We start from the raw sequence: 12,958 nt of genomic DNA on the forward strand, positions 1-12,958 counted from the left end.
TATTTCTTTTTTTTGAGGTTATGGGCTGTTTGAAAGAGTATTCCACACGTCCAGCCCAGACTTCCATTTCGTTGTTCAGCGACCAGCAAAAGCCGCCACTTGACGAGTGATGCTGTGAGTGTGTTGCTGCTCCCCTTCCTTTTGGACCCAGCGTTTGGGATTTTCAAGGAGAATCTGGGGCCGCCCTGAGGTCGGCGTGATTTGCGGTGTCACCCTAAGGTGTTTTGTTTTGTACTTTCCTGCCGCAAACATTTTTCACTCTTGAGATGAATTGAAACAGGCAGATATCTGAGTCTCTGCACATTAAATCACCTCATGCTAGTGTGTCTGTAGCTTACAGTTCAGAGGGAGCGTTTGGTTTCTCACAGCGAAAGACAGGCTGTCCAGAGGAGTTTTTCACTCTAGACTCGACTAAAAGCAACACGCACTCGCGTCAGTTTGTCTTTCCGTCTCACTAATTCGAGGAGCCTCTCCGGTGCTTGTACCGTAACATATTCAGTTTGTAGAGCGGTCAGTTTCAATTTAGTGAAGTATGTCATGAGTTGTTGGGAACTCGGGATACACAGTGCAGAGCACAGTGCTTGGCGTGGAGGGAAATGGATTGTTTGTATGGAAATAGCTGCGTCGTACTTTTATTTTTTTTTTAGCCAATGCTTTTATCCAAAGCCATATATTTTTTTAAAAGCACTCTACTGACCATGGGATTTGAACCAGCGACCTCCTGCTCACATTATTCTGACCACCTCTACAAAAACAGCGGGTACCACTCAGAGCTGCCCAGGGCCAGCACATGTACATTTATGTTTTAATGGTGGGTGCTTCTGCAAATAATAGGTGCCCTAAAAAATGTGGAAATAAAAGCGCTGACCCATTAGTGTGCAGTAAGTGTTATGTGGTGTAAGGGATGCGTTGTGTTGCTTGCTGTTGGTTTTGGATACGTTAATCACCCTGTAGTAAGATAGCATCAAAGAATGATGTTACAGACATAGAACAAAGTGGAATCAGTCTTTGCAGACATTATTCATTCTCAGCACGGCTGTAAAGCGATAAGTAATTGGCTTGAGTTTAGTCTGTTTAGAATTAACATCTCATCCAAACATAAAAGGGTCCCAGAGTGGTTGTAATCACAATCTGTTCAAAGAGAAACGGTGTCGACGTGGTCCAAATTATGATCTGGCCTGACACAAACGGGGCCTGTTTGGCCAGGGCCGGGATTCCACTGGGAACCGGGATCCTTCGCCTGTCTGAGTCGTGTCAGCCGTTCTGTTGCGGAGTCCCCAAGCTCCTCTCTGAATGAGACATCAGATGCCGATCGCTTTATGGCTGCTGTCAAGTGCTGTTCAGCTGAAAACAGACTGTGAGAGTTTAGGTTCTGACCCTACTCAGAACCAGGCCTTCTGTTTTTAATTGGTTAAGCCAGGCTTGTAACTCATTAAGGGAACAATGCTCGACTGATTTTGGCTAGCTGACCACATCTAGCCATATAATTTGCACATTTTTTTAACAGTGGGACCCTTTGGAGCGATGGAGATAGTCATGGTTACTACAGTGTGGTCCTTTTGGAGCGATGGAGATAGTCATGGTTACTACAGTGTGGTCCTTTTGGAGCGATGGAGATAGTCATGGTTACTACAGTGTGGTCCTTTTGGAGCGATGGAGATAGTCATGGTTACTACAGTGTGGTCCTTTTGGAGCGATGGAGATAGTCATGGTTACTACAGTGTGGTCCTTTTGGAGCGATGGAGATAGTCATGGTTACTACAGTGTGCTCCTTTTGGAGCGATGGAGATAGTCATGGTTACTACAGTGTGGTCCTTTTGGAGCGATGGAGATAGTCATGGTTACTACCGTGTGCTCCTTTTGGAGCGATGGAGATAGTCATGGTTACTACAGTGTGGTCCTTTTGGAGCGATGGAGATAGTCATGGTTACTACAGTGTGCTCCTTTTGGAGCGATGGAGATAGTCATGGTTACTACAGTGTGCTCCTTTTGGAGCGATGGAGATAGTCATGGTTACTACAGTGTGGTCCTTTTGGAGCGACGGAGATAGTCATGGTTATTACAGTGTGCTCCTTTTGGAGCGATGGAGATAGTCATGGTTACTACAGTGTGCTCCTTTTGGCACTTTAACCATCATCTTTTATGTTAGACCAATGACTTTTTAGCTTGCTAAATGCAGTGAAGCTGCTCAATGTTGTTTTGAAACGCTGCTTCGAAATAAATAATGAGATTTGTATTTTCATTCTTCTTCAAAATGTGTTACATGCATAAAATTAATGTCAAAATAGAGTGGCTGTACGGCAGTTCGCCGGCTTTGATCACATGGTATCTAACACGACAGATTCCTCCAGAACAATGGCATACGGATTGTGTCCGGCCAGGCGTTCAGAGGACTGCACCAGCTCCGAAAGCTGTGAGTACGTCTGATGCTTCACCTTCTCCTTCACTTAATGGGCAGGAACTCCCCCCTGCCCCCCCCACCCCCCCCCCCCACACACACACATAAAACTAGTTCTCACCCGTTTTAAGTTTAATATATTGTTCTTCATTGTCACTTGTGCAAACATGGTCCAGCACAGCTGCTCCTTTGGAAAAAAAGCCTTTCATCATTAGATCATACTAATGGGTTCGAAAAATCAGTTCTGAAGATGTGGCCGTTATGGCAAGAGATTTATTAGGTAAAAGGTTGACTTGTGGTCCACCGGGAGGCCCATGTACTGGCATAAATTCCAATTCCGATCGTGCCTCTTTTCCAGGCTCTCTCATCTGCTCATAAATGAACTGACTTCCTCCCTAATGGGGGGGAGGAGTATCCGGCCTCTATATCAGTTTGAGCGACGAGACAGGGGTATAAATGTGGTCAAAGTGAACCTCACATACCCCGAATCTGTAACGCTTCACCGCGCTGACATTTCGAACCCCGCCAGAGTTTCCCTGGGCCCTCCATCTGTCGCCTTCCTGGGGAGTGTTGTCATGTTTTTATATGAAAGCTGTCAAAACCTCTTGTGGAGGAGAGCGCTTTGAATTGTCTGTATCATGGAACTATTCATTGAATATGTGGGACAGGAGAGCAGAAGCGGCTGATTTCTCCGTGTTTCTTGGAAGGGGGAGGTAGTACACTGGTGTCTTGTAGTATTTGACTGACTCTCTCTCTCTCTCTCTCTCTCTCACAGGTCCCTGAGTCAGAATAACATAACATCGCTGAGGCCTGGTGTGTTCAACGACCTCCACAAATTGCACTGGCTGTGAGTTGGACTTGGGCTTTACATATAAACAGAGATACAGGTCCGGGGGGGGGCGGGAATTGGGATGACCCCAGTGGCCCCTGGTCGATTTATACTCCATGCTCACAATGCTTCGCATTTTCTGCATTGATTCCATGTGTTATCTGTGCTCCTATGCAAGGAATTAATGTGGCGGGTGCGTGAGTTGCAGTAGCACCAAAAATTTGGGTGGGGGTACAGTCACCTTTTGTCACGGGACTATGCGTTTATATATGGTACAGTTAGTATTAAAGTAGCATCTGATCTTTTTTAAGAATGAGTGGGCAGAACATGTTCAAAAATGAATATTTTCAGAGGCAATAGAAAGAAATATTCAGAAAAAATACATCTCAGTGTTTAGCACCTCTGCGGTTTGAGGCTCTGAAGTAAAGGGAAATGGAGTTCATGCAGCTCAGGACAATGTCATGGCTGGTTATGTGATGTGTTCTGCGGGTCACTTCCGTCGCGGAGCGGGGAAGCAGCACGGGGAACAGGACCAGGGTGAACACGAGGGCTTAATGGATGAAGCTCGAGGGGCATACAGACTTCAGCAACATCAATGACCGGACTGGGGAAACAAACGCAAACGCGGACTAAATACATTAGACTAATGACAACGATCAGAAACAGCTGGTAAACACGGGGAATCCACGTGGGGTTAATGAGGGGGCGTGGCACACACGATCGGGGCAGGACACTGCAGACCCTGATGTGCCGGGGAGGTCACTTCCTGGTGGCCAGCGCCAATAAGGTTACCCGATGTTCCCTCCCGTCTTTTCCCTCTCTATCTCCAGCATCCTGGACGACAACCCCCTGAAGAGGGTCCAGCGGGACACGTTCCTCGGCCTCACGTCCCTGTTTTTCCTGTGAGTAACACGGCCAGGACTCGGCTTCAGGAGAGCATGGGGAGAGCATGCAAACTGCAAACACACAGACGTGGCTTCAGGCTACAGCACTACTTGCTGAGCCACCAGATCACCTTCACGCACATGCTGTCAGTGGTGCCCCACCTACATGCTGGATGTGCACACTATGTACTCTAGCAGTAGCACAACACAGGAACAGTTGCCAAGTCCGCTTATTATAAGCTGTTTCGGGCTTGTTTTTCCGTAAAGTTTTTGTCAGTGGCCTAAAGCACCATCAGAGAGCTAAAGATTGAAAGTATGTTTGTAATTCAACCTGACTTGAACGCTAATATTAAAACTGAAAAATGATGCCCAACCTGCTTTATGCACTTAAATTCTATTGTTACTTACCTGACAGCAAATTACTCAAATATCATAAAAATATTTTTGTTTGATTCATAACCGTGGAGCAGCCCGTGCATCACTGGTGTGCATACCATGCATGAGAATTCTGCAGGCGTCCGTGCATAACATTACATTTAACTTCTGATCCAACATATGGCTCTTATACACGTATAATATGCGTAATACACTTTTTGCAGTACTTCCATAATGATTGATAAGAGCACTCTGCATGAATTTAGCTCTCTGAGTTTCGGAGTACCTCTTTCAGTTGTTCCCACAGCACTGTTCGCCCATCACGCATCACCCACTTTCTGTCTCTGCTGAGAACAAAATGGCAATGGATCAAAACAAGCTTTTCTGTCATGTCTACCCATTCCGTTCCCTCCTCTGACTGCATTGTACTTACATTCTTTGTTCATTTCCCCCTTTGTACATGCCCTCTCTCCTCTTTTCTGTAGTTCCTTGTTCCCCTGCTCGTTTTATCGTCCTTGAGTCACTACAGTTTCCCCCCTCCCCTCCAATTTTCTATGTGCCCGGTTCTGCCAATGACTGTTCTGTCCTTGGGGACTTTAGATATAAGTTAATACCAACGATATGCTCGCTGCTATAGTCAACAGTGAAAGTGGATGTCATTTACTGTGCATGTGATTATGGCATTAAACCCAGCTGGGCATGTTTGGGTTATTTGGTGAATTCACCAACCTCAACCTCAAATGTTGTGATTGTTGGTGTGATATGTGTTGGTTCCAGCATCTCAAGAACATCTACCTTCCTGGAATTCTCATACACTGGTCAAGGAGAGATTAGATGAGAATGGTCAGATTTGTTAAAGCTACAGTAACAGGAAGGCCGTAAGTGTAAAAATAGCAGTTCAGTACAACAGTGGTGTGCAGGAAGTTATCTTTGAATGCCTTTGAAGTGATTTTGGAAACGGAGGGTGGTCCTTGGTATTACAAAGTGGTATGTCATAAAGTAGCCAGTGAGTATACAGTGAGTATACAGTGAGTATACAGTGCTCACAGAAAGTGTTGGGACGCTTGCTTATTTCAGCAAAAATATTATGAATTTACTGGTTTTCTAACAAAGATCATTACTTAATTTATTTGTTTACAAAAAGTATATCACGTTAGAAACAACTAGTACTTTTAAATAAAACATTCATTTCAAATAGTAATCAATTAAAATCCAAATTATAGTTCTAAAAGAGCTGCTCTGAGTTAAAAAGTTCATTGACAAGTAGCATCATTAGGCGCTATTTACTTAGTAACACCTTTGCCAAAACATAAAACACAGCAATTGTCTTTAGTGTCAATTGTGACCACAATTGCAATTAATAACTAAATGGCAAAGAACAATGAGTTAATGGCAAGAACAAAGAGTCAGTCAAAATTATTACACTTAATAAAAAGAAAATGACTGTGTGGAAGATATGCTAAACAATGCCTGTCAGTTAACTTTTGTTATGAAACCAATACGTTTTACAGAATTAATCAAGCATCCCAAAACTTTGTATATAAACAACACAAATGAAAGAACATTGGATGACGTAAAAGGCAAGGCCAGAGGGGAGTCAGTTTGGCGTCAAAGACGATGTTTTCACATAAAAAGCCAAAAACCTTGAAAATTTCTTGAGTCGCCATAAATATGAGTTGGTGGTTCCAGTGTGGAAGGCAAAGTCGATGATATTTTTTTGTAAAAAGCAACACAACATGAGTTAATAAGTAAGATCATTTTGTCCAGATGACAGGTGGGTGTGTTTGCATGTCACATGGTGCAACGTGATGAATGCTGGTCTTTGTGGTCTCAACAGGTCTATGGTGAATACGTCCTTAGTGCAACTCCCAGAGGCCAAGTTCTGCCACCATATGCCTGCACTGAGTTGGCTGTAGGTATCTCTCACTCAACAGTATTTTCCTTCATATACTTATAGGAAGTGAATGATGCTAAGGGTCTCGGTCATTTTCTTGGAACCTATCTTTCATTCCGTAACCAGCATCTGAAATTAACTACTCATCAGTCTCATTCACACTCAGACGTAACAACTTGGAGTGTATGCATAAAGACTTTGTTAAGTTGACTTCCTCTGCTGCCCCCTGGAGGATGGGCTCCCCCTTTGGGTCGGGTTCCTCCCAAGGTTTCTTCCTGCTGTTTTTTTTTAACCCTTTACTTGATGGGGCATAAATAATGTAATATTATGCTATTTCTTATGTATTAATTAGCAACAAACTAAGTCTTAGTTACATACTGATCTCATGTTCATTCACGTTTGACATGACATGTTTTATCTCAAGCAGTTACTATATTTGTTACTATATCTGTTAATTCTGTAAACCTTTGTGAAGTACTGAAGTAATGAATAACACAAGTGAAATGCTGATCTCATGTTCGTCGATCATTAACAAATTGTGACATGCTTTATATCAAACAGTAACTATACAGACGCTCCTCTACTTACGAACTTTCAACTTACGAACTTTCAGACATACGAACGAAGGGGACTGTAAGTTGTATTCGTTGGGCTCCAGTTTTCTGTCCGCAACATGATTTTTTTTTCCCTGCGTGCCAATTCCACCAAGTACGACTTCTGGCCGCTACTCCCGCCATGCAGCAGCGCAGCGTGCGTACTCACAGCATCCTAGTTCTTTGTACTCAAGTATACCCTTAAAATGATGATGAATAGCGGCTTACGAACATTTCAAGTAACGAATGGAACATATCTCATTCGTAAGTAGAGCAGCGTCTGTATTTGTTACTACGTCTAATTCTGTAAACCTTTGTTAACTACTGAAAGAACTACTGCATGGAGTACTGCATGAACTACTGAAGTGAACTACTGCATAAACTACTGAAAGAACTACTGCATGAACTACTGAAAGAACTACTGCATGAAGTACTGCATGAACTACTGAAAGAACTACTACATGAACTACTGAAAGAACTACTGCATGAAGAACTGCATGAACTACTGAAAGAACTACTGCATGAAGAACTGCATGAACTACTGAAAGAACTACTGCATGAAGTAGTAAGGAACTAGAAATGAATAACACAAGCGAAATACTGATCTCATGTGTGTTCGTTATTAATGAATCATGATGCATCTCTAACCTCAAGTAGCTTCTAGAGTTTGTTCATTCAGTAGCAAATGAGTTACTACTAAATACTTGTGCCCACTCAAGTAAAGTGTTACTAAGTTTTTCCTTGCCACTGTCACCACTGGCTTAACTACTTCTGATGATTCAAAATAAATTACTAATGATCAATAGAATAGAATAGAGTGTATTTTATTGTAATTGCACATATGCACAACAAAATTTAGTACAGTATAACAAAGACAGAATCTTCACATGCTCACAGATTCTACACATACATGTGCTCTGCATAATCAGCTACACACATATCGAAGTAAAAACACAAGCATTAATATAAACCAATATTACCAATATACACATTTATACAATGTGAAAGTATATAGATTGTAAACAGATAAATAGATAAAGATTCTCTAAATTGGAATGAGGCCCAGGGATATTGCGTTTTTGTCCCACTGATTTCATAGGTGACAGCGAAAGACAGGAGGTCAGAACCTCATTTAGATGCAATGAACAGTCATTCAACAGAGTTCAGTTCTTTGAAAGCTCTTGGGCAGGAGCTTTTCTGTAGTCTGGAAATGTGCGTCTTAATTGATGTATTTCAAAGTACCCCTTATGAATAATAAGATACTCATAAATGCAATTAATTACATCTCAAAACAAATTACTCATTGAAAGATTTAGCTGTTCCTCAAGCCGTTTATTAATGAAGTTAGGAGGATCCTCACATAAGATTTGAGTATCTTTGTTCTCTTGTCTAATGTGACTTACCACACGCATATAATCTGAATCACTGTAATTACTCCATGGGAATATCATTAATATCTTTTGAATGAAAAAACCATTGCCTTTCATGGCGTCATAAAGGCACCGTCCAATGGCTGCATAACAGCCCTTATTCATGGCTAATCACTAAAGATTGAACTCCTGCTTATGCACGTTTTTCAGTGACGCTCCATCCCTCTGGAGCTCATCAGCAGAATTTAGCAGCTGGGTTGGTTCTAGGTGGCCATAATTCAGCCTTATCATTGGCCAATAATATGTTTGGAACCAGTGAGTGATAGGGTAGGGAGCATTCTGTGGACCAATCAGCTTTCAGCTGGAGCCAGTGCCCCTGTACATGCCCCCGTGCAGCAGTCAGGTGGTATGTTCCACTGGGTTTGCCGCCAGAGGCTTCCCTTATAGACAGTAGCACAGTAGCCGTGCATCATGGTCGGCTGAGTCTCTACGATGGCGGGAGACTTGACCAACGGCCCCTTGATGCTCCATCATGAAAGCCGCTCAACACATAGGCTGAGGAGGCATCCCAGTCACCAAATGTGATTATTATCATGAACACTGCAGTAGACACTTATGCCTGTTTCTGCACTGCATTTTCCTAGGCTTTGTCGCTCTGTGAAAGGTTTCGATGGAGTGTAATAAATTTGGAAATTCATTTATTATCCAGCGCAGTTCCCCGCCTAATTGGTCCACGGCTCTTAGTAAGTGTGTTGCAGTAGTTTGCCTTTCATGTGATGTACATTGCAGTTCACTGGTTCTCGTAATGTGTTTTGAACCAGTAGTGGGGATTGTTCTTTGTTAAGATAATGTCTTGCTGAATGTGGACTGAGTGAATATTGGTAAAGATGCACTTGTGAGCCCCAGTCTTCTTCTCCATCCTCCTCCCTGCCCCCCTTTCCATCCAACACAGGGACTTTGAGGGAAATCGAATCCAGACTTTCAAATTCTCCGTGCTGCTGTCGTGCGAAGAACTCACCGTGCTGTGAGTGCATCATCGTATCTCACTGGGCGAAGGGGTGGGGGGGGGGGGGAGGCAAGGGGCCATAATTTCAGAGATGCACTGGACCATCTCAGATTGATGTAGAAGGGGAAAATCGTTTCCGAAGTGGACAGAATGTATGGCCAGGTTTTACTTTTTGAAGTGCTATAAGACTTTCCTCTGGAGGGGGGTGGGGGTGACTATTGGAAAGGTTGAGCAGAAGTTCCTTGAGTGAAAATGTAAAAAAAGGTATATATATATATATTTCTGGGCCCATTTAATACCAGAGAATATTTGGCCGCAGCTGATGACTCTGACTGCTTTGGATCCGACAGCATCATACACTGACAGGGAGCAAATCCTTAATCAGAATTTAAAAAACTCAAGGGCAAAGGATGTCATGCTGACCCATAAACCCCCAGGAGGAGGAAGGGAGCTACTCATCAGACTGTAAACATGCACATTTACACAGTGAGCAGTGTGCACTTAACTGCCTTATGCTGTCCACTATATATACGCTACCAGTTAAAGGTTTTCACACACACCGAGATTTTCTACACTTAACTTTGACTAAAAATATTCTCAGTATTCTTTGCTAACAAATTTACAGTTTGTTCACCATTTGAGCACATTTATTAGCATGAAAATGTCATATATTCGATTAATCAAAGTAGCCTCCTCTAGCAGTTATAACAGTAGAGCAAACTCGAGGCAGCCTTTTTACAAGGGACATTAAATACTCTGTTACACACTCTTTGCGTATTATAAAGGAAACATTTTATTTGACTTTTCTATTTTCATTTATAGTTTTTCACTTCACTTTTCAATGGTTTACAAGAATAAAAAACTGCAGTCTATGAAATAAATGGAAAAGTGGTAAAAATCTGTTGCATGCAAAACCTTTTGACTGGATGAGTAATATGATGACTACATATAATATAATAACTGCTGATACATTCCAGGTAGCAGCCATGGCAACGGTAAGCAGACAAACTGCGCAGCTTGTCTGCATCGGCAGAACCTCCACACCAACCCCTTTGGTTCCCCTGTTGTTTGTAGGTGTCTCCGTGACAACAACATCAGCGTGCTACAGGAGAACACCTTCCAGCCCCTGCGGGACCTGGGGGAGCTGTAAGTCCGATGCCAGCCCCCCCTCACCCGTAAGATGGTGGCAGGACAGGTGCAGAATTCCGGCCCTTTAGAATGAGAGGATCGTGATCGCAGTGCACATCATGCAAGCGCAAAAATATTTCTAAATGATCCAACACCTACATCAAAATTCCTTTCAGTGTCATTAATTCGGACGGACTGCTTCCTGATTTAGTCCTCGACATGCACCCACCAGTCCATTTTTGATCCAGTCATGGTCGAAGGGGTGGGAACCAGATATATTGCCTGTTTTTACAGCAACAGCGGGATGTTTATTATACACATTTATGTCGAGGATTGTTGTGAATATTATGGGATGCCATTAAGAAAAGCAAAGATTATGGCTGGTTATAAACAAGGCGCCATTAACTCATCAGAAAGCATGGTGCCGCTGGCAGGGTGCAGGTGCTTTGCGAGACATTGACGCGTGGTGTTTGCGATTGTCTCATCTGCGTTGTGGAGTGCGATGTCTCGGAGGAGGCCGCGGCAAGCAGTCGCCTCTCTTTTGTTTTGTATTATTTTTGTTTACTGATGCTAATGATCTAGGTGAACATTTCTAACAAATTTATGGCACAAGCAACAGCCCATAGCCTCGCTAGACAATAACGGCGCATCTCTCAATGACCCTTAAGTCAGGAATGAGCTGTCGTACCTGTCAGCCAATCTTTGAAACCACTTATCCAGATGAGTATTGAAATGAGCGAAATAACTGTATGAATATCTTACTGTTTTCTTTCGCCAAGTCTTTTGCCATCTAATGGTTGCAGTTTTGTCGTCCTTCACTTCCTTTCTCCCTTCTCTCTCTGCTCAGTGACTTGTCGAGCAACCAGATTACGGAGCTTCCAAGCGATATCTTCAGAGGCTTAAAATCTTTGCAGACTCTGTGAGTTATACTTGATGAATCAGTTTTACTTTGTTTTTTAATATATATGTTTCAGTATGGGGTGACATGGTGGTGCAGTGGTTAGCACTGTTGCCTCACACCTCTGGGACCCGGGTTCGAGTCTCCGCCTGGGACACATGTGTGCGGAGTTTGCATGTTCTCCCCGTGTCGTCGTGGGGTTTCCTCCGGGTACTCGTGTTCCCCCCCCCCCCCCCCAGTCGAAAAACATGCTGAGGCTAATTGGACTTGCTAAATTGCCCATAGGTGTACATGTATGAGTGTGCCTTGTGATGGGTTGGCCCCCCATCCTGGGTTGTTCCCTGCCTCCTGCCCATAGCTTCCGGAATAGGCTCCGGACCCCCCGCGACCCAGTAGGATAAGTGGTTTGGAAAATGGATGTATGGAGAACTGTCCCTGAGGTCCCTGCAGGCCAGTCTTAAGATTTAACACAAAACACAACTGTAATTGTCATGTTTTTCTGTTACAAAATGTTTTTGTTTTGTGAAACTTTGCCGTCTGATTACAGAAATATTTCCCACAATCCTTTGGTTCGTATCCACCCTGGACAGTTCGATCCCCTCGTATATCTTCAGTCTCTGTGAGTACAACTGAGGGCTTTTGTAATCATATAATGTTTGTTATTAATGTATATTGAAATGCAATGTATATGTTAACGTACGTTATGGTGTTAAGGTATACTTACGTGCTGCTTTTGAATGTTCTATGAATGCATTATTAAGGTGTAATAAATGTTCTATGAATGCATAATGAATGTTTTTTTCTAAATTTCCTATCAGAAGCCTGGAAGGCATCGAAATCCCAGACATCCAAACCAGAATGTTCCAGTCTATGAAGAACCTCTCCCACATGTAGGTATGAGTGTGGAATCAAAGACTCTCAACTGACTCTTCGCTACAATATGTTGGGAAGATACTCAGAATGTTACTAAACATTCCTATCTAGTGTGTTTATTTTGAGAAATTATATAAAATAATGTAACGTAACTATATTGTTTTAAATAGCCTTTACTCTCACAGATACTTTAAAAAGTTTCAATACTGCTCATATGCTCCCCACGTGCGGAAATGCAAGCCCAACTCGGATGGGATCTCCTCCATCGAAGACCTTCTTGCCAGCGTCATTCTCAGGGTGTCAGTATGGGTCATGGCCTTCATTACCTGCTTCGGGAACCTCTTCGTTATTGGCATGCGCTCCGTCATCCGGGCCGAGAACAACCTTCACGCCATGTGCATCAAGGTTCTGTGCTGTGAGTTCCGCCCGTTCAGCTGCAACTGACACCTGGCCTTCTGGAACATCCCCCTCTGTGCAGCTTCCAGTTTGCCCCTGGTCATTTCCATTGTCCGGTCCATGTATGAGTATAGGCACAATGGAATTCTTCTTTTCATATAGCCCTCCATCACGCTCTCCTTTGAAACACACACATATATACAGTTGAGAATAGGGGTGCTCCGATTGATCGGTTGCCGATCACAATCGGCCGATAATTGCTTTGGGAAATTTTATTGGCAGTCTCTATAATGGCCGATATAGAAAAGCCGATC

General features: G+C 43.1%; 1 protein-coding gene across 3 annotated transcripts in view; it reads left to right on the forward strand.

Moving 5' to 3' along the window:
• rxfp2a (relaxin family peptide receptor 2a) overlaps nt 1-12,958 on the forward strand; it is a 38,639-nt gene that overhangs the window by 17,821 nt on the left and 7,860 nt on the right. For 2 of the 3 annotated variants that reach the window (XM_048982784.1, XM_048982783.1), the window contains exons 7-16: nt 2,342-2,413; nt 3,174-3,245; nt 4,058-4,129; nt 6,324-6,398; nt 9,296-9,367; nt 10,424-10,495; nt 11,325-11,396; nt 11,923-11,994; nt 12,194-12,265; nt 12,419-12,663. In XM_048982784.1, the coding sequence (XP_048838741.1) occupies nt 2,342-2,413; nt 3,174-3,245; nt 4,058-4,129; nt 6,324-6,398; nt 9,296-9,367; nt 10,424-10,495; nt 11,325-11,396; nt 11,923-11,994; nt 12,194-12,265; nt 12,419-12,663 (896 nt within the window). The remainder of the gene's footprint in view (nt 1-2,341; nt 2,414-3,173; nt 3,246-4,057; nt 4,130-6,323; nt 6,399-9,295; nt 9,368-10,423; nt 10,496-11,324; nt 11,397-11,922; nt 11,995-12,193; nt 12,266-12,418; nt 12,664-12,958) is intronic. The other variant, XM_048982786.1, reaches the window with a different exon arrangement.

The sequence above is a fragment of the Brienomyrus brachyistius genome, chromosome 18 (genome assembly GCF_023856365.1).
Source record: "Brienomyrus brachyistius isolate T26 chromosome 18, BBRACH_0.4, whole genome shotgun sequence".
Lineage (NCBI taxonomy): Eukaryota > Metazoa > Chordata > Actinopteri > Osteoglossiformes > Mormyridae > Brienomyrus > Brienomyrus brachyistius.